Source organism: Passer domesticus, chromosome 14 (assembly GCF_036417665.1).
Source record: "Passer domesticus isolate bPasDom1 chromosome 14, bPasDom1.hap1, whole genome shotgun sequence".
In the NCBI taxonomy this organism is placed as follows: Eukaryota; Metazoa; Chordata; class Aves; order Passeriformes; family Passeridae; genus Passer; species Passer domesticus.
The window spans coordinates 13,766,007-13,786,280 of record NC_087487.1 but is presented as its reverse complement, the minus strand read 5'-3'; the positions used below and the strand labels follow the sequence as shown (position 1 = coordinate 13,786,280).

Here is a 20,274-nt window from a genome sequence, read left to right as displayed (position 1 = left end):
TACTCTCCAGGTATCTCCAGCACTCTCCATTAATAACTTTGAATTTGTAGCTTCTGTGGCCCAGCTGGGAAGCTTCAGAGGGGGTTAGGTGAAAATATCTATGGGTGTGATACCAAACCAGGGAATTACATGTTCCCAGACTTAAAAATTATGGAGTGGAACTTAAAGGAAGCCAAAACCATACAAAACTCTTGAGAGTGCTTATTTATGAAAGCCGTAAAGTTGAGTCCTTGCCTCACCTCATGCCCCTCTCTGGGCTACTCCCTTCACTGCCACCAGATGTTTGTGGCTGCCCACATCCTGCTCTGGAGCAGGATGAGTTCCAGCAGCCTTGTCCACCACCCTGGCTCTAATGAATTGCCAGCCAGTGTGAATGTAGCTGGCAGGCCTTGGAGGCTTTCCATCACAGGACAGCTTGGCAGGGACAGGGGAGGACAGCAGGAGATGATGAGCCCTCTGGCAGCTCTCTGATGACCACTGGGAGATATCTACAAAAAAGCCAAAACCCAGCAGTGGGCAGGCAGCCAGGGCTCCTTCTGGCTGCTGTTGATTACTGATCCTTTCACCTTGGTCGCATCCATTTAATATTTCAGGGCTGTATTTGTTCCTTCATTACACAGAGATACCCTCAGTGGGGAGGTGTGGCTAAACACCTAGCCTATGCATTAGGTATTGAAACTGATTGTAAAATGTCTCTAAAACTGTTCCTAGTGTGTTAAAAGGTGAAGGATTAAAGGGAAAATTGTTCTAGATGAAATTAAACTGCTTTCAGAAGCCCCCCAAACTCACTTCCACTCTGCTGAATAACAGCACAGAAAGAAAACCCTGCCCTTTAAGCCCCTATCAAATGAACTGTCCTCATTGAGTTGCATGTAGGAAATGTGGGATGAATTTGAGCTCTGTCACTTTTTTTCTGGAAGAAGACCCTTTTAAAGTTATGGTTTATTCTCTGGAAAGTGCAATGTCTACAGGAAAAGGGGCTTTGGGGAAATTGGGAAAGATCTGCAGGACTGGTTTTGCACCTGATTTTGGCTCAGGTTTTGTCCACAGACAGCTTTATGCTTCACTTTCTGTATATCTAAGGGGACCTGTGGAGTCCAGATGGGAGCCCAGAGAGCTCATAGCCCCAGGGGCAGCTACTCGTCCCCACATCTCTTCTAAGCAATGTTTGCCAGCTGCCTCCTTCAGAGCTGACTGCTTTTTTCCTTTTATTGCCATAGTTACCACGGGAACTATGCTTGGCATCAATGGAGCCATGGAGCTGCTTTTCAAAGTCATCACTCCCTACAGCAAGAGACACGTCAGGACGGTCAGGTAGGCAGTAGCCCCAAGGGAGCTCATCTTTCCAGGACAGCAAGAAATAAAATTCTGGTTCCACTTGAAGAGGCAAAGAAATCAGAAATGTATGCAGTTTCCACTCACTTTAAATCTGCAGGGTTTTTTAAGAGGCAGAAATAGTTCCCTGAAGGACACGTTAATGCTGTGATTCATCATATGATTCATGCTGGTGGCCCTTTATTTGTAGTGTGCCCTAGACAGTGATGGCAGTTTGATTGCAAGGTACCCTCCTTCATTTCCCAGCCACAACTGGGTTTGGAGAAGCATGTGCTGGCAGCAGACAAGCCACTCCTGCCTCCCACTCAGCCAGAACTGCCTGCCACCATCAGCCTGGGGGTAGATGGAGTGGAATCAAGGCAGTGCTGCCTCATCCTCCATTTGCAGAGGGCCATGACCTGGTCATCATGATATTTTTGAAGTATGACAGTTCATACTAGTATTAATTTGTATCTGCTTTTAAGCCCATCCCACATATTTCAAATAGTTCTTTTCTGAAGACATCAAGTCCATTTTATATCTTCATCTCAATGCTGAATGTTAGTCCCCAAGCTGTCTGCTCTGACCACTTCCTCAGATGCCTTTCAAGGCAAACTTTATGAGAGCAAAACACATATCTCTGGCTTGCTCTTTAAAAGCAGGAGGAAGAATTTGCTGCTGTGAGCTGTGCCCACACAATCCCGTTTGCTTAAGCCACACAGAACCTGCCAGTTCTCCTGCTGGGATATGCAATGGCTTGTGGGGCACATGTGCCAGCAAGGACAAGGCAGCATTCAGCCAGTTCTGGCTTCTGCATGGACCTGACATGGGTGATGTCCATGGCTGGTGATTACTGAGAAAGCAGCTTCAGGTAGAGCACAAGGTGAGAAGGATGGACAGACACAGAACAGTTTGGCCACAGTTTGCTTAGCTGTGGTTGAAATGGGGGCCAGTCACCCTGGTTGTGTTAAATAATGTCCATCCTGCTGTTACCATCAAAGACTGATATCAGTTCTCTCAATATCATGACTTACACAATAGCTGGGAAGGAATTTGAATGCATTTCCACCAGCCACCAGTGCTGAAGCTGCACATCAACACACAGCACTGTTGTTTGCTAAGTGCAGCTTTCTTCTCATTCCTCTGCCTACATGTCTGAAGAGACACAGTTTTTTGGACTGTTTGCTATCCTAAATCAGACACTGAGGGGACCCAGCAGATGCAAAACTTCCTGCAGCTCCCTTGTTGATGGAAGCCAACTCACTTTTGCCTGTGTTTTTGGCTTTCTTGCACAGTGCCAAGTACCTGGAATTGCTTCACAGCTTCAATTCTCTCTTAGACAAAGTACCTGAGATGCCTCTACATGGGGATACTGGATGTTTATTACACAGATGTTTGGATATCACCCAACTCAAAGAATATTACCACTAAGATATTATTCCTAGGATATCTGAGTATCCTTCAACATTCCCATCAGGCCTCATGTAATAACTTTAAGATTTAGGCAGCCTGGAGAACTGTTTTATGTAAGACAGGGGTGCCCAGGATGAGTTAGACTCAGAGCTGGGCTTGGCTTCTGACACAACCAAAAGTGATTGATGGGTCCAAGCCCATGCTTAACAAAGCAAATTCCACTCAGTTCCTTGTTTTCCTTCCTGTGGAAGTGTTGGCTGTGATTAGACCAGTGTTAGTTCTGCTTCTGTGATAGGCCAGGATCTGTGTGTGATGGGACTTGGGCCTGCATCAGTTTTCTGTTAAGCAATGGGACTGGCTGCCTAAAGGCTTTTAAAATTAATTTTGTGCAGAACTGCTTTATTTTCCATTGACTGTTTACCATAGAGGAAGTGGAAACCTTGGTATCTGTCACACCTTTCTAGCCTGGCTTCTTGCTGAGATACATTTGGAGATGCAGGGAGTGCTGCTGAGGGTTGCTGTAAATGTAGTCTATAAATGCTCTAAAATACTCACTTCTAAGGGAAACAATCAGAGAAACATGCTGCTTTTGATTTCAATGATTCCACATTGTCAATATGCAATATTTAGCTTTTACTTCCTTTTATCTGGTGTACAAGGATTGTTTTGAATTCTTCTGTGGATTTTTTTTCCATTTGGAACACAGACACAAACACCAGAAAATCAAACTCAAAATTGCCCTCAGTAAATCCCATTTTGCAGATAATAAGCCTTTTTATTTATTACTGAAAAGCTTCAATTTATTTTTCATTGGAAAAAGGTGTCTTGTGCATTAATTTTTGTCTACCTGAGCTTTCTCACTGCTAGTTCAGTTTCGTAATTTTCTTTGTAATTCCTAAAATATCTGTGCTCTTCTTAAAACATGTTTCTCATGAGTGTGCAAACAGTGCATACAATCTTTACACAATCTTTTCAACTCCCACCTACTCTTGGTCTAAGGAACAAGAACCATAAATCAGCTGAAACCTGGTGGCCACCCATCTGGCCTGCCTAGGGCTCAGAGCTGTGCCTTTTGTTTCATAACCAGGGGCAGCTGAGAAGCTCAGTGGCACAGTGGAACAGCTTGTTTTACATTAGAAGAACCACACAAGCCTGTTTTGTTTCAAAACACAATTGCAACCCATTAAAAGGCACTAGTTTTTCCTTAGTCAGTTGAGGCTCTGTTTGTTTGCAGTTCACTTGGAAGTGCTGCTTTCATTGTGGAAAGTGGCTGTAGGAGATATTGTTGGCAAGAATTTAGGCCTTGAGACCAGAAGAACAGACTGTAGAGTGGGTAACAGATCTTCTCTCCCAGCATTAGCAAATGCCTGGAATAGCTGCAGTCTGAAAGCCCTAAGCATCTTTGCAGCTCATCAGAAAATGGAGGTAGGTATGTGTGGAAAAAATGTCCTTTCATGATTTAACTTGTTCTAGCTAAAGCTTTATGAGGTGACTGGGGTGGGGAACTTATGGATGGGTTTTCTGAGCTGGTGAGAAAGGATAAAAAGGGGTCATGTTCTTTGTCTAGCTCAGCATGTGCTCCCAGCTATCTGACACTGGTGCAGCTCTTCCCAAAGTGGCTGTGACTATGTTGAAATTGGGAGTGTATTATTTTGGTGTAGTTCTTGGTCACAAAAACATTGGATTCTTTTTGCCTATAAGTTGTAGAGAGCACTAGCCTCTAACCTGCTGACAGAGGAAAACTCCAATATTGTCCCAGAAATCCTTTGACCCTCACTTTTTACTTGCTCTTGGTACCTTCTCTCCACCTCATAACTATGTGCCATCATGGTTTGCCTTTTTGCTGTGAGGGAACAGCCGGCAACTGTGGGAGCTGAGATTACCCTGGCTCTCTGATCAGCTGCCAGGAATGCAGCATTGAAAATGCACCACTGCTCTGGTGGGTACACCCGCGTTCCCCTGCCCTGGGCAGCAGCAGGGCCAAGGTCACTTTAAGAATCTGCCCTGGAGAGTGCCCTGTGAGAGCTTTTTTTTAGCCTGCTAAGATGTGGAAACAAGATACATAGTTCTATTTATTTTTCCCAGTGGCAAAGCTCTGGGGTATTTAGAAATAGTCTCCCCATGCTCCAATTGACCTTTTCTGGGTATGTGCCAAGTAGCTCTGATTCCCCTGAGACTGTGACTCATGGGCTTTATTGGCTTTAGTTAGGCATTTGAGGTCTTCAGCTTGCTGGTGCCATGACTGTGGATCTCTCCAGAACTATCCATATCTGAGGTAAAAGCTACATGGAGAAAACATGGAACTCTCTGTGGTGTTGAGATCTCTTGAGTGAACCACTGTGAAATCCAATACTTTAGGCTGTCTTGTCCATCTCTCATGATGCTGTGCTGCAGAGGAGTTTTCCTGATACCTTTTACAGGGACAGTTTAAAATAAAGCCAGAGGATGTTCTGCTTTTCTCAGCTCTGTTTGTGTCAGTAGCTGGGATATCTGACAGGAGTGTGTGTGGGATGCTCAAATCTTCACTCCATCAACACCTTCTCTAATGTAGCATCTCTGATGCTTCACACAGTGCAATGATCACTGCTCTTTTCACCTTTCATCCTTATTATTCCCTGTATGTTCCACAGCTTCCACCTCTCTCCTACTTTCCAGTGTCCCTTTTAACACTGTTGCTTGTTTTCCCCTCTTACTTGTTCTGAGATGTGTTTGGATGGGTTGTGGAATGCGACAGTGGGAGATGTTTGCTCTCTGGTCAGCCAGGAGCTGGTCCCTTCTGAATGACTCTGTCCAGGTTGCCAGGTATCCTCACCAGTGGCTTTGGAGGCCATGAGTCGTCTGAGGGTTCATGTTGTGCACGCTCTTCTAGGACTCCTCATGTTGAAAATGGAGTATCAAAGAGGCTGAAAACAAAACCCTCAGAGTTTATTCTCCTTTCATAAGAGGAAGACCTGTGCCATTTAGAAGATGGCAAATGGTGGGATGACTGTTGCATTGGTCGTTCCCTCCATTATGTTTTCCTTTTTTGCTGTTAAAAGGCTGGTGCACAGTTTTATTGAAGCAATTTGGATAGTCTGTTAAAATGTCTTTGTTTTTCAAACCTCTATGAGTACATCTATTTATCATACTGAGCAGAGCTGGCTCACGGTAAGTGTTCGCATAAACCCTGTATGAAAGATTACAACAAGAGTGAGTATTCATCAGAAATAAAAACTCTTTCTGTGGGTATTCAGAATACTTGGCTTTCTACATTGGGCTATTCCAGTAAAGTTTGACTACTTAATTAAAAGTGGAAAGTGAATAAAAAGGGTCTGGGAATGGTGCCAAATTAATTCACTAGAAAATGTGATATGCAGAAATTATCTGCCTTTGCTCATGTCCAGCATTACCCACTTCTGACATTTGATCACAATTCTTCTCATGTTTGGTGCTTATTGGTAGTTCCAGAGCCTCAAATGCTTGCTGATAATCTCCCTTTTCATTAAAGGGAGGAAATCCTCCCATGTAACTCTATTTCACCTGAGGTGGATGTCTGAATTCCTTACATACTGAAGGGAAAAAGAAGCAAGTTCTCTTCACCTGTGGTAAATGTTTGCCTCTAGAAACTTGGGGTCTTGCAAACATTTATTTCTCTCTGTGCAGTGGAGGATGAGTCTTCAGTGGGCAACCTGGAAGTGGCATAATGGGCATTTAAAGCTGGGTCAGGTAGAAGGTTGCTGAAAGAGATTTGTAAAGTGGAGTCAGGGCTCAAAACCCAGGAAGAGTGAGAATACCATAGGTGTCTTTTCTTTGCTGATAAGTGCTCAGAGGTGATTTGAGGTGGAGAGGGATTCATGAGCCTGAAACATGCAGGAATATTGATGGTACTGTTGCCATGGCCATGAAGTGATTCCTGTATCACATATTTCTGTCATAGTGGAAGCTGAGGAGAGTTTTACTGACTACGGGAAGAAGAGCTCATGCAAGTGAAAAGAGAAATGCCAAGGTGATCAAAGAGCACCTCTAAAGCTAAAAGCCATATTTAATCAGATATTGTGTCAGATTGACCAAGGAGAATATGAAGACCCTGGAAATGCTGAAAATGTAAGTTAAGAGGCTGTACACAGCTTCAAACTAGGCTTTGAATATAGGGTTATAGATATATTACTCTGCTGTTTAGACAAAGAGAGGAGACATATACTGGGGATGAGCTGAATACTGAACTTGCCTTTTCTGCTGAGAAAGGCAAGAGAGAGGCACATGGAAAAGATTCAACTGCAAATGTGCCCTAGACCCCAGTGCAGGCAGCTAGGTTTTTTCCTATGCTTAATCCTATTGTCTTGCTGGTAGACCACCATAAACATTTAGTGCAATTCCATCTCCTGGGTTGGTCTAAACTTCCAGCTGTTCTCTTCTTGATCAGAAGAATATGTGGTGTATCTGGCCACAGCCAGACTGTATTTTGAAAGAGCAGAAACTCAAGGCACAATCATGGTGATTAGTTCAGGTTTTCAGGTTCCTCTTCGACCTCAGAGAAGCTGTTGTGATGGGTTCTTTTTGAGAAATGTTCTATGTACAGCTTTATGCCTTTGTTTATTTGGCAGTGGTTCCTGATAGAAGATCAAAAGCAAATCATTCTTAATTCATCTTGTTAGTCTGTGTTTTGTCATTAATCATGTTGAGCAGTCTGGATATTTAATTGGAAAGTAACACATGATTCTATTGGAATGTGGTCAGAATTAATCAATGCTTAGCATTTTGAGAATAAACAGACACTATTTGGTTCACTTGATTTGTGTAGAAAATTCATAGGAAGGGAAAAAACATTTCTGTTGAGCTCTATCACAGCTAAATTACTTGCTTCCCATCTGGCCTTGATCTACATGGGATTTATCCTAGAGGTCCTGTTAAATAAAACTAGAAAATACTGTTCTGAATGAGACAATGCCAGCAACAAAGGAAAACGTGTTGTCTTGAAAATTTTTCTTTATATAAAGTGTCTCTTCAACTTGACTAAAATCTCAGATAACATGAAGCAGGGATGGTTGCATCACTAAGATAAGTAAATAAACCCTACTGTGCAAATTTATTGCAATGAGCCATTGTAATAGAAGAAATGATCTTGGAGCCAGAGGTGTCCCAGTTTCATGCAGTTCCTTCTTTCATTATTTTTACGGTCTGTGTGGTTTCTCTCAAAGAATGACCTGTTCTAATATCAATAATCAGTTACAGAATCTCATTTCAGACTGGTGCTGCTTTGCAGAACAAATAGAGTTGCATTTCAGAATTACACTTTACTGGCATTGTACTGTTAATAGCAGTTGATGAGAGAAATTGAAAAATTAAGAGGTAGAGACAAGGGAAAAAGAGATGTTTTCAGGCGAGATTTGAAAATAGATGAGGAATTGATGAGGCGGAGAGGAACTGCATCTCCCAAGGTTGTTCCAGAGGTCTGGGTGAACACGGGGCACACAGAAATCCTGGTGCCACCTCTTGGTAGCCTTTGGAATGGCATGTTTCACCACAGATGCCCCCACCTCTGAGGCATTAAAAATTGGTGAACGAGCATTATATAGAGAGAAATTCACTTCTGAGCTTAAGTTTATATGTCACGGGAAGGGGGGAACTGATTTATGAATGGAGCAAGTTGGTGAGACCGTTATTTTGAAAGAGCTGTTTGCCTTTTTCTTTTGGGCCTAGCTAATGTTGTACATCTATTTTCACGCCAGAGTTTGAAAGAGAAACAATGCTTTCAGCTGAAGGCCTTTCTTTGCCTGCCTATTATTTCTCCCCTTTGGTGAGCTAGAGTGCTATATTTGGAAAGATGCTGTGAGGGCAAGTCCCTGCTGTTCTCAAGTTGGCTTTTCACAGCCAGTGGCTATGGCAGATGGAGTTCATGGCTGGGCTCATGTGATGGCTTTGGGTATGTCCATACTGCAGGCAACTCTGGGTTTGTTGGCCAGGAGATTCCCTCTGCCTGAGCTTTAATCTTCCTCCTTCTCCTAACAAATGCTCAGGCTTGCAGTAGGGTCTCTAGCGTGGGCTGCCCAAGGTTCTTAGGACATGTTATCCAGTCTGGGAGTGTTGTTCATGTTGCTGTGTCTGTCTCGCTGTTGGTCTTTGTTTTAACCAGATTAAAACTAACACCTGGGTGCCTCAGTGCAATCCCCCTGCCTCCTAGGATCTCTCTGAGGTGTATATCCCCTGTAACCATCCCATGGAATCTACTGTCACTTCCATCCAAATGGGAGGTGTGACTTGATTTCATACATCAGTTGCATCTCTGAGTGTTTCCCAGAGTTAGATGAGTTGTTAATACTACTAATGCTGTCTTGCAGCTGAATATAATAGTCCCCCACAGGAGGTTAGGTGAAGACTAGTGAGAAAATGCCAAGCATTTTGTAAGTAGCATGTCAAAATCAGAGTGGAATTATTAAATTTTTTTTAAAAAATTAGAACACAGCTAGAAAGATTAGAAAAGATTTCATAATTTAGGAAGAAGTGAAGGCTTGGGATGACTTCTGGAAGTTGGTGCGTTTTCAGTGAGATGTGGAATGGGCAGGCTCCTGATCTGGAGGTGCAGGAAGATCTTTCACCAATGGTAGGGGGCTATAAGAGTAAAGAAGGCAAAAAATCTAATGATAGGGGACAAAGGATCTCTTGTGTCTGTGGTGTTAACCTGAAATCCTGTATATTGCTGTGGACAAGTCACCTGAGATCAGACTTTTCATACACTTAAACCCACATCTTTCTCATGCTTTACTAAGGGTAGTGAGGGTACACTCAGCTCTGTCTGAGGCATTCAGTGAGAACATACATGGGGGAAATGAGAAAGAGGAGAGAAGAACAGTAGTGAATTTGTGAAAGGTTTTATGTTCAGGTGGGATATGGCTGAAGTGGGCTGTGGAGTGAATGTGGAGCTGGTGCAGTGAGGAGAGGGTTGAGCAATGTGGTTATGTGACCTTGCAATCATGTTTGAGGTGGCTGTGATGTGCCAAGCTTTCAGAAAACCTCAGCCAGGCAGCCCTGGAGGATGGGGACTGGAGGGAAGGGATTTCCAAACAAAGCCTATCTGAATGTGCATGCAGAGATGATGAACGGGTGCCCACCCTGCCTGTTTGCCTACATTGGTTTTCCTGTCTCCCAAGGAGACAAAGAAAGAATTCCCCCTCGGAAATCACTGCATTGGGTAATGACGCGAATCTCTGATAGAGGCCAGAGAGTGAGCAGATAAAGCTGAGGGCACTCACTTGTGTGTCAGCACATGTGAGAGCCCAGGAATCTCTTCTTCTTTGTCTTTCACTTGATTTATTGCCATTTCTCCTCCCACCCAGAAGCCTCTTGCCCTTAGGAAGAGGATAGAAAGCAGCTGTGAAATCCCCCCCACAAAACCTTTCAATCCAAAGATAGACAAGGGAAATTTGGAAGAAACAATGAAAATAAGTCTCAATGCACAACTTCTACAGAAGCAATTTGCATAATGCTGTCCCTACAAGGAAATCAGCCCCAAGAATTTCCTGTGGTTGCTGAGGCTTTTCCCCAGCTCCACCAGTGCTGGCAGGTAGAGTGTGAGCCAGTCTCTAGAACTATCAGTGGTTTTAAAGCACAGCAGTGATTAGACCTGCCCCGAGCAGAGTTATATGACACAGTGTCAAAGCCTTAGCAACAGCCTTTCTGCTGCAGGGTTCCCTGTCCTGATAGCACTGTTGGAGCCTCACCAGCTGTAGCAGCAGCAGGGTAACTGGGTTTAGAGATAGAGGCAACACAGGAGGCTCATTTCCAGTGAGTGAAAGAGAGCTCCAAAGTTCTTCAGTCTTTCAACTCTTTTGAATGGTTATTAAACAATTACTACAGAGAATGAGAGAAAATAAATAATAATGTTTGCCAGTGAAGGTGAAATGAATTTTTTAGGGAGAGAAAGTTTTGTAACAGCAGTGGCACAGATTCAGCACAGGGTTCTGGCTTGCTAATGCTGGCACAGCTCTTCCCAATCTCTTTATCTGCAGGGCAACACTCGGAATTGCAGCAATGCCAGTAAAATCTGTAAATAAACCCAGGGCTGAGCTGCTGGGGGAGGTGTTTGGAGGCAGGGCTTGGAATGTGGAGGGGAGAACCTGAAGACTTGAGGAAGTGGCTGGTGAGGAAGAACAGGGCTGCTGATTCCCAGCATGGGTGGCTGCAGCTCTGGGGATGGGAATGGAAACTCCCCCTGAAGTGCAAACCTTGGAAAGGTCATGGCTCTGAGACAACAAAAGACAGGTTATTGCAGAATGGAAAAGAGCATCATCCTATAGCTTCAACACACCAAATGCATGTGTTTCTTTTCTGTTTTGAAGGGATACAATTCAAGTTTTGTGTGGACCAGAGGGCATATGCTGCAATGGCACAACAGCTGTCACTGTCTAGTCAAAAGCTTAATTTCCTCCTTGTTTTTCATCATTTAAAATTGCAGTTAAAAATTTGTGGTCATTCCAGTTTTAACCACCTTCCAGATTTTATTACGTAGAAAAAACAGGCGTGTGGAAGAACCATCCCAATGATGCTCAGAGCTTTTCCTATTAATTTCAATTCTTTATCCCTGTTGCTTCAGTATTATATTTACACCTTAAGTTCTACCAGCCTTGGCTTTGATATGGTCTGTTTTCAGATCCCAGAGTTTGGCTGGATTATATCAAATGGAAGATTTCCAATGGAAAAGAAGGGGAAAAAAAACCCCAACCCCTAACTTTCATTACTTAGGCTTCTACAAATTACTGCTTCAAAAAGCCCCTGCAGTTATGCCAGTGTGACATGGAAGCTTTCAAACAGCAAATATCATGAGAATTTGACCCAGTATGTGCTGCGTTTTGACATTTACCAACTTTATCTTCCTTTTAAACATTCTAGCTAAATGCTGTCAAGGACAGGCATTATGATGTGACCAGATTATTGCTTAATAAGGAGTTAGACATGTGCAACTGAACAAATTCATTAGTCTATGGGTGGCTAGATGGGGGTTAGGGTTAGGCTGGGTCTAACCTCAGCAGCCAAATGCTGCCTTACCATCAGCCTCACGTGTTCCATGGTGCTGTAGTGACCTGTGTTGCAATTGAGGCTGGTGTGAACTGCCTGCTCTCAAATCCCCTCAGCTGCAGATGAGGGAGGGAAGCTGAGGCTGTGCTGTGGCTGCCCTGGCGTTCTTCCTGCCCATCCTCTCAAAGTCTTTTCCTCCATGTTGAGCCTCAGGCACCAGCTGGGCAAAGTGCTGTGTGGATGATCTAGCAGTTAAACCTATTTCTCTGGCTCTTGCGTATTCTAGGAAAATGAATAAAACAACATCTCATTCTTTCTCAGAATCCTTCCTATGCTGTTCCCACTGCTGTCTTACACAGGCTGTTCTTTGAAATGCTGCAAACCTCGAGGAACTGTGGCTGCAGAGAGCCTCATCTCTGACCTGCAGCCTGCAGGTTGCCTTCCCTGCAGTCAGATGTCCCACTTCTGTCCTGCAGAGCTGTGGAGACGAGGACAGGACAAGGACAGGGTCACAGCAGGTGTTGGGAGTGGTGGCTCAGCCTGCTTGCAGGGACAGCTTCTGCAGAAGATGCATCCCCATTTGCAGCATCTGCTCTGTTTTGGGTGAGCCTGCTCACAATCCTCAAGTGATTCTGTCTCCCCTGAAAGTCTTAGGTCCAAAAGCTGCTGCAGGGCAGTGGGAAAGCTGTCTGCTTTCCCCACCTTGGCTCTTTTTCCTGCAGATGTATCTCTGAATGTACTGCACAATACAGCAGTATCCCCACCCTCACTATCCAGCAAGACAAACCACAGAATGGAGAGAGAGGTGAAGAGCAAGATGGCTTTTTCTGCTAAATCCTTATTGAAAATCCCAGGCAAATTAATAAGCTTTTCTTCCTGCTCTGCATCTGCAATATTTTTCTCTCTGAAACTTCATGCTTGCCTGTGGCAAAACTAGTCAGTATTGTGCATTTCTAGCAGCATTCTATATATGTTTTGCAGCCCTCTGTTTTGGCACACATTGTGGGTAAAATGGGCATTTTTTCTAGAACAAAATATAATTTGATAAATTTCTTAACACTGGCTATTGGCACTGACTGAAGGTACCTAGGTGAGACTTGAATTTTTTGAATGAATGTCCAGATTTTCAGAGATATTGAAATGTGTGAAGATAAAAGGGAATGCAACCTTAAAAGAGAGCCTCTCAGCAGGTTAATGGATTAACTTGTACAGTTAAAAGGTAGTTCTGACCTTAGTATACAAAGGAGCTTTGAAAAATCCTGCTGAGTGCTACCTGCATGTTTAGACATAGAAATGCCTTTTAAATTCAGGTCAAGATGCCTATTGTGAATGTGTAAGAGAATGTTACTTTGTGATTCTGGAGCATGTTTATGCATCGTTCTCAATTTGAGGCTGATTTAATAATGCCAATTAAGCTCAGTATTGTGTGCACGTGTGGCATACAAATGAATACCCCAGTATTTCCAAGCAGGTTCTTGTTTGACAGCATCAGTCAGGACCAACAAAGTGTCAAGTCCCCAATTCACACTGAATTTAGTGCTGGAGAGCTATGTGTGGATGTAGTTAGGGACAACAATCATTAGAGGCTGAAAAGTGGGAATAACTGGGAAACAGGAAAGATTTGGTGACTTATTCTGCACATTTTCTTCTGCATATTTTGTTTATATTCCACTTGCATATGAGTTTTTCAGGCAGGTCCAACTCTGTTCACCATCCTTTGGTATTTGGTAATGGATAGAAACAGCCTGACCTGTGTGAATAGCAGGGGAAGTGATATCTCCTTGGGAAGCTCATGGGGATTGATAAATGCATTGCATGCAAGAAGATTAATTTCATAGGCTTCTTTTTGCACTTGCACCTGCTGCATGAAACAGCTTCCAGCTTTGGCACATTCAAAAAACCCTCTGCAATCCAGCCCTCTTCCCTAGAGATTTGAAACTTTGAGTTTCCTTTGGCTGGACCTTATGGATGTGCTTCATCTGAATAGGGCCAGAGGGGTGAAGTGCAATTTAAACTCAGACTGATGGATCTATTTCTAAGCCTTGTAATATGGAAACAATGCCATCAGATTAAAAAGAACAGTGTTTTTTATCTTGTGTTCAAAATAAGTCATTCCTTCTTTTATTCTTAAACATCTGACTTTTGCTTAAAGAGAAGGCATCTGTACAAGTCAGCCTTCTTTCTTGGAAGAGATCAAGGAAGATGATGCTTTCTCAGTCCTTCAGCTTCATAATTCATGTCCTTTTCAAGTCTCTTATGTTGTACACATTTTTTTTAAATGAGCTTCTCTGAAAGGTGTTTGTTTCTTTGGTTAAAAAGACCAACCAACCAAAACTCTCAAAAAAACCCCAGACCTAAAAATTCTGAAAAGCACAGAAAAGGCTGAAATGAGAACTCAGGTTTCCCATCCATCGCAGCAGCCTAGCTCCATGTAGGAAAGGTGACTATTTAAAACACAGCTCAAGGGAACCTTTCTCTACAAAGTGCTTTTTAAAGATGTTGTACCCTGAGATTACTGCTGCCTTAGAGATGGTTTGTACTAACCAGCAGTCAGGAAGAGCTATGGCTCTTAGCCCTGATTGCATTGAAACCAGCCTCCCTTTTATGCTCTCAAACAGCCCTGGGCACAAGCAGTGACATGTTAGATTCTTCTCTACCTGGACTGTCAGCAACACAAGCTGCCCTTGGATATTTCACTGCCAGTAATTGAGAGTATTCATAAGATGAAAATCTTGCAGAGGTTTGCCAGCAATATGGTGTGTATGCAGTCTTATTTTCTGGCATCATAAACCCCTGGGTACCCCCAAACTCAACCTGAATCATTCACCAACAGAGACTCCCTAGTGGCAAAGCATCTGCAGTTCAATTTCTCTTAAAGAAGTCCCAAGTTGTCCTGCTGAGATTTGAGCCCAGGGTTTCTGGGTATGTCACCAAGAATTGTCATTTGACTTCATCATGCAGAGATTGTGCCCCTCTCCCTACCCTTCCTCTGGGTGTACAGAACTCAGAATAGTTTAAGGCTGAATGATTCAGAAGTAAAAAAAAAAAAAAAAAAAAAAAAAAAAAAAAAAAAAAAATAAATTGAGGTTGGGTGTCTTCCCCCATGTGTGGAGCACACACTCTGCTGTCAGAAGAGTGTTCATGTCAATCCCTCTGGTTTCCAGAGCAAAGAGCTGCTGGGAATGGATGAGCTACAAATAAAATGACAGCTAAGGAGTGAGCCAAGAGAACACCAGGCTCTTTTGAACTGAGTAGAACTGGATTGGGAGTGGAAGACAGCTGCCTGGGGGAAGGAGGGGGATTTAACCACATTCCCTGACATATTTTAACTGTGTATGAGATGTTCTACAGGGCTCTGCTGGTGCTTATTAGCAGATGTGGCCTCGATGAGTGTCCTCACCACTCCTTAATAATCAATCAAGGGTAGTATTGACCCCCTTTCCCAGTCTTCTTCCTTGTGTCCCTGGGGTGGGAGAGCTGGGTTCTCACTCTGTCAGCCTGGAACTGCCTGGGTGATGAATTTGTTAAGAATTCTGTCTGATTGTGAACCTTCTAGCTCCTTTATCTTGATGTGAATGACAAGCTGTCACAGACATGCCTCAGCCATGTTGGTGACATCTGACCCTGGAGAGAGAGCTGACATAATCTTCCGAGGTATGGCTCCTGCCTGGGAGGCAGTGCCAGCCCTGCACTGCACTGGGAGAAATGCCTGGGTATTCTTTTGGCAAGGTTTTAAGTGCATTTCATGTACCTTGTTCTTTTTTGTTACTACTTTGAAGCTAATTTAATTTAGAGCTGTAAAGAATAGCTTGACTCTTTAGGATACAGCTGTCTCAACTTCTGTACTTGTACACAAGGAAAAGTAGGATACTTGTAAGGATGCCTGGAGGATAAGCCTGGAGTCACTCTTCTTTCTGGGAGGCAGAGATGAAAGAGGCTGGAAGGCTGTGCCTTTTCTCTGATTTTAACCTGACAGAGAGGCAGAGATGTTTGGAAGATGCTGCAGTGAAGGCTTTGAGCTGAACCTGGGAACTGGAATGGATGTTTCCATTACAAAAGGAGTGTGTGGTTTTGTCCCCTTATCTTTCAGCATTATACTGAAAGCACATCTGTACACAACAGCTGGATATCCAAACTCCACCTGTTGGCAGTGTGGGGGACATGGCAGACTGTAAGAAAACTTTGCCTTCAGTGTAAGTTTTAGTGCCTTGCTAACAAGCTGGAATTAAAGAGGACAAGATGATGGGTGTTTTTGCCTAAGTCCTAGACTAGCACTGCTATGAAAATGCCAGCAGCATAAGCAGCTTTTCCCCACCCATATTTCCAAGACTTGTGAAACTGCTGGGTTTAAGTCTTTAAAACAAATCACTGTGCCAGTGCATGGATATTTCAGATCTGTATTTCTGGGCCATGGGGGAAATGACTTTCGAGGAATCTGCCTCAGATGAGATCTACCTTCTGGTAGGATTTGTAAAGCACCTATTGCTGTGGTACCTGCATGTCGTTCTGAATGTCTCAGTTGTTATGTGTGAAATCATCTTTACAGTGAGTTGTCCTGTGACTGGATAAGTTCCTGTGGTTAAGTACAAGTCCCAGGGGTTTGAGGTAAAATGCAGCCAGGTTATGTGTAACTTGAGGCCATTTAATTTTGTCTGGAGAGAGGGGCTGTGGAAGCTTAGGGGTTTTGAGCTCTGAGTCAGGGGTCCATTGTGCCAAGTGCTGTACAAATACATATGGCAGGTTTCCTTCTCCACACTGCTTGTGGTATAAAGAAACATGACAGCAATAAGTGTGTATATGAGAAATAGCAGGGTGAAAGGCAGGAAGAGTTGACCAACATGGGTTCAGCCAGGGCAGAACTTTTTCTTACATTTCTATAAAAATAGTGCTTTGTGTCTTTATCATCCAGGTGCAACTGCTGTAAGGAATTAGGCATCAGATTGAAGATGTTAATAATAAAGCACCAAGTCATTAGTTTTCATTCAATAATTTGATGAGGGTGTTCTGTGTTTTAGCATGTAGAAGGCACAATTTCACAGAAGGAAGGATGGTTAGGTTACTTGGGGGCTGATCTGCAGACCCCTTTTGGTTCATTTCTTTGTTCAGTCTTTGGCTTCTCTGCTGTCCCCTGTCCATAGTTCCAGGCTGGTCCTGGGTGGTTTTGCACCACCATATTCTGTGGGTATTAAAATCCTTCCATGCAGTCAACCCTGGATCTCTTCTGGAGTGGGGTTTTGTATTTTCAGGAGTCCTGTTTTCTTCAAGAGACAGAAACAAGCCCAGGATTGTCCATCATAGTGCCTTGTGCTATGAGCTGAGATTAGAGTGCAGAAGAAAACAGAAGGGATCTTGGTTTTCAGCCTCCTCTGCCTGCAGTGATTTACAGCAAAAAATATCCTGGCAGCTCAGATCTGAAAGAGTGACCTAGGCACAGGGCTCCTTTGTCCAGCTCTTTAACAGTCTGGTTTTACTGGCTAATCCAATTGTGCTTTGGCTTGGGCCATAGAGTTTTTCTTTGTTGTTGCTCCTGGTTCCTAAGCAAAGGATCTGGAAGTTGCATTTGTCTATCTGTCTGCTCGTTGTACTCTTGCCCAGATATCCAAGCTGCTGACTTGGAAACACTTCAAAGTTTTCCATTCTGCAGAGTGGCTGTCTCGACTGCTACTACAGGGAGTTTTTAATGTTTTCTGATTATGGAGCAGCATTTATTATTATGCTTTATAAGATAGTGCAACTTTATTTATACATCTTTTTTGGTTAATATATAAATCCCTCCTTTGGGATATGCTGGACTTGATGAAACAGCTAAGAATTTGCTAATGTATTACCACAGAAATCAGAAAATCAGAGGAAGGCATCTGGACAGATTTGGCAAGTTTTTTTTGATTATTTAATCCCTTTTTCTCATCTCCCTCATCTTCCCTTCATCCCTTCTTGAGACAAATGCAGATATTTGCTTTGGGTATGCTATCAAAGTCTCTGGTCTGGCATATTGCTCATCAAGTCATCTTTCTTGTGCTCTCAAACTTTTCCTCCTGTTCTCATCTTCCTCCTGCCCTGTCCTTGCTCTTGTACACAATTTATGAACGCCTCTCTCTGCATTCCTGTCCCAGGCTTACCCATCTTGTTATATCTCCTGATGCCAGCAAAGATGCTGTTGGTGGTGCTAAGAAGTGCTGGTGTTATCACATACACTATTTGCCTGGCTTGCTGTAGCCTTGCTGATGCTTCAATGGTCTTGCTGCTGCTTTCAGTGAAAGCCTATTCTGATTCTATTCCTCTTCTATGATTTATTGTTTCCCAAAAGGTGTTTTGTGTGTTTGGTTTTGTTCAGCATCAAAGATAGGTAATATTCTGGGGGTGGCTAACACCTGACTTAATGTGCAAATTACAATGCTGATTGAAAGTCCAAACTTAAAACGAATGTAGGTGTGAAGTCCTTTTCCAGGATAATTATGAATGCTAAGAGTTTACATAAGTTCAGAAGTTCTCAGGCAAATATATGGAAGCAAAATCAGCAAAAAGCTGAAACCCCTCCCAAAGGCACCCCTGCTAGTTTATAGAATCTCTGGACTGAAGGCTGCTGGAGTTTGAATCTGTTTTGCAAGTTTTAGCACTGTGGCCTTGCATGCTTTCCTTGGCACTGCTGGCCACAGGACACTGGACTCTTTGGACTTCCATCTTAAGCTGATGCAGCTGCTCTTTTCTGGGCTGGCTGATTAACTCTGCACTTAGAATACATATTTCTCATTTCATTCCCATTATATCTATGTTTAAAATGTAAGGCTATAGGGGTACAGTCATTCCTGGGTCACTTTTCTCAGACCCTTTCCTCATTGGCAAGTGGGCCTGGCAGTCCCATTATAAGCAATGCAGACTGCCTTTTCAAAGTCATTAGGTTGTTTGTCCCATTGCTGCCAAGAGGATGTTTCATGCCTTCATTTTCCAGTGCTTAAAACCCATCCTTTCAATTCCAGCTAAATTTATTCATGGCCATTTTATATCCATTTGTCCTAGGGCCAAATTTTTTCCTCAGCCTAAGTATCTCTCTGCCTTCCTCAGTGTTTACTTCTCTCTTTACACCCAGAGTGTCTGAAGGGAACAATCCAGTTGTCTCTTGGCTATCATTTTGTTAAGGTGACTAAACTCTGATCTTTGAGCTCCTAATGAGTTATGTCTCTGGTACCATAATGATCTCCTTGGCAGGTGTCTGCATGGTTCCTTCTGAGTTCTGCACACAGCTGTTCAGGTGAAGCCTTCTGTGAGAATGTCCATGCTCCCTTCTCCACTGGTTTTCTGAGACCTGATCTGTCCTTTTCATGGTTGTCACCCTGCTGGTTATGCTTGTCCTTATCCCTTAATGGGCTCATATATCCAGGGTGTCCTTCTACTCATTTCCAAATTATGAGCCCCTGGTCATAACAGTAATCCTTATTAAACCCTAAATGCTTAACCTTGCACTTTGACTATTATATTTCATCACATTTCTATTCCTTCAGAATTCAAGAACATCTTGTTACTCCTGAAAGATATTCTGAACTCCCTGCTATTGGCAGCAGTTCCTGACTTCACACGGTCAGCAGATTTTGTTAGTATACTCTGACTTTTTGTGCCAAGGTCATTAATGAAAAGCTGAAATAAGATCAGTCTCAAAAGATCCTTGAGGACTTCCACATATAAGTTCCCTCTAGACTAATAATTCCTCTTCCAGCACAACTCCTGTCATTTAGTCTTTAACCAATTCCTTTCCCACATTGTAATTCTTACACTAATCCCCATGTTCTCCAGCTTGGCTAATAATTTTCAGTGTGGCATCATATCAAATGCTTTCTTGAAGTACAGATAAATTGATCTATCACATTTCCCTTGTGTAGAAGAAGTTGATTTTCTTAGCAAAGAAAGATACCAAGTTAGGTTGGCTTCATCTACTCTTGGTAAGTCAGTTTTATCCCTTAAGATTATTTTACTTGTTTTGCAGTTTATCCTCATCTTTTGTTTTGGTTTTTTCATCTCAAAATCTCTTCTAAAGAAATGCAAATCATTGGAGTCAGTCTACTGGGTCTGCACCTAGGCCTTACCTGGGCAGCTGGAACTGGAGATTAGACTGAGAACATGCTCTGGGAATTCTGGGATCCTCTGAGGATGAATGAAGTTGTCTGCATACAATGTTGTTCACAGACCTCCCCCAAAAGTACTGGAATATCCAGATTTACTGATTTATTGTCTGAAGGGAGGTTTGCTGACACTGTTTTCTTCTTTATGACAGTGGTGTAGCTCTGCTGAAACTCTTAGCAATGCTCATAAGCACCTACAACATAAAACAGATGCCTGGAGGAAATACTGAGAACTCTTCTGCTTGGAGCCAGAGATATTCTGGTCATTCCTCCATTGCTCTGCTGCTCTGGCAGGTGATTGAGACATCACATTAGGCCAGTAAAATATAGGTATGCAGAGCAGTCTCTCTTTAAAGACATACTGGAGTGTGAGCTTTGGGAGATGCTCTGGGTGGAATTTTAATTTGCTTAGAGTTGTTTACTTTGTCCTGGGCTTTGAAGT

General features: G+C 43.1%; 1 protein-coding gene across 10 annotated transcripts in view; it reads left to right on the top strand.

Annotated features, from left to right (window-relative positions):
- The window catches only part of AGBL1 (AGBL carboxypeptidase 1), a 365,053-nt gene that overhangs the window by 22,763 nt on the left and 322,016 nt on the right, over positions 1 to 20,274 (top strand). For all 10 annotated transcript variants that reach the window (XR_010347512.1, XM_064388768.1, XM_064388763.1 and 7 more), the window contains one exon: positions 1,221 to 1,314. Coding sequence is in view for 9 of the 10 variants with exons in the window: in XM_064388768.1 (XP_064244838.1) it covers positions 1,221 to 1,314 (94 nt within the window). In the remaining variant the exon portion in view is untranslated. The remainder of the gene's footprint in view (positions 1 to 1,220; positions 1,315 to 20,274) is intronic.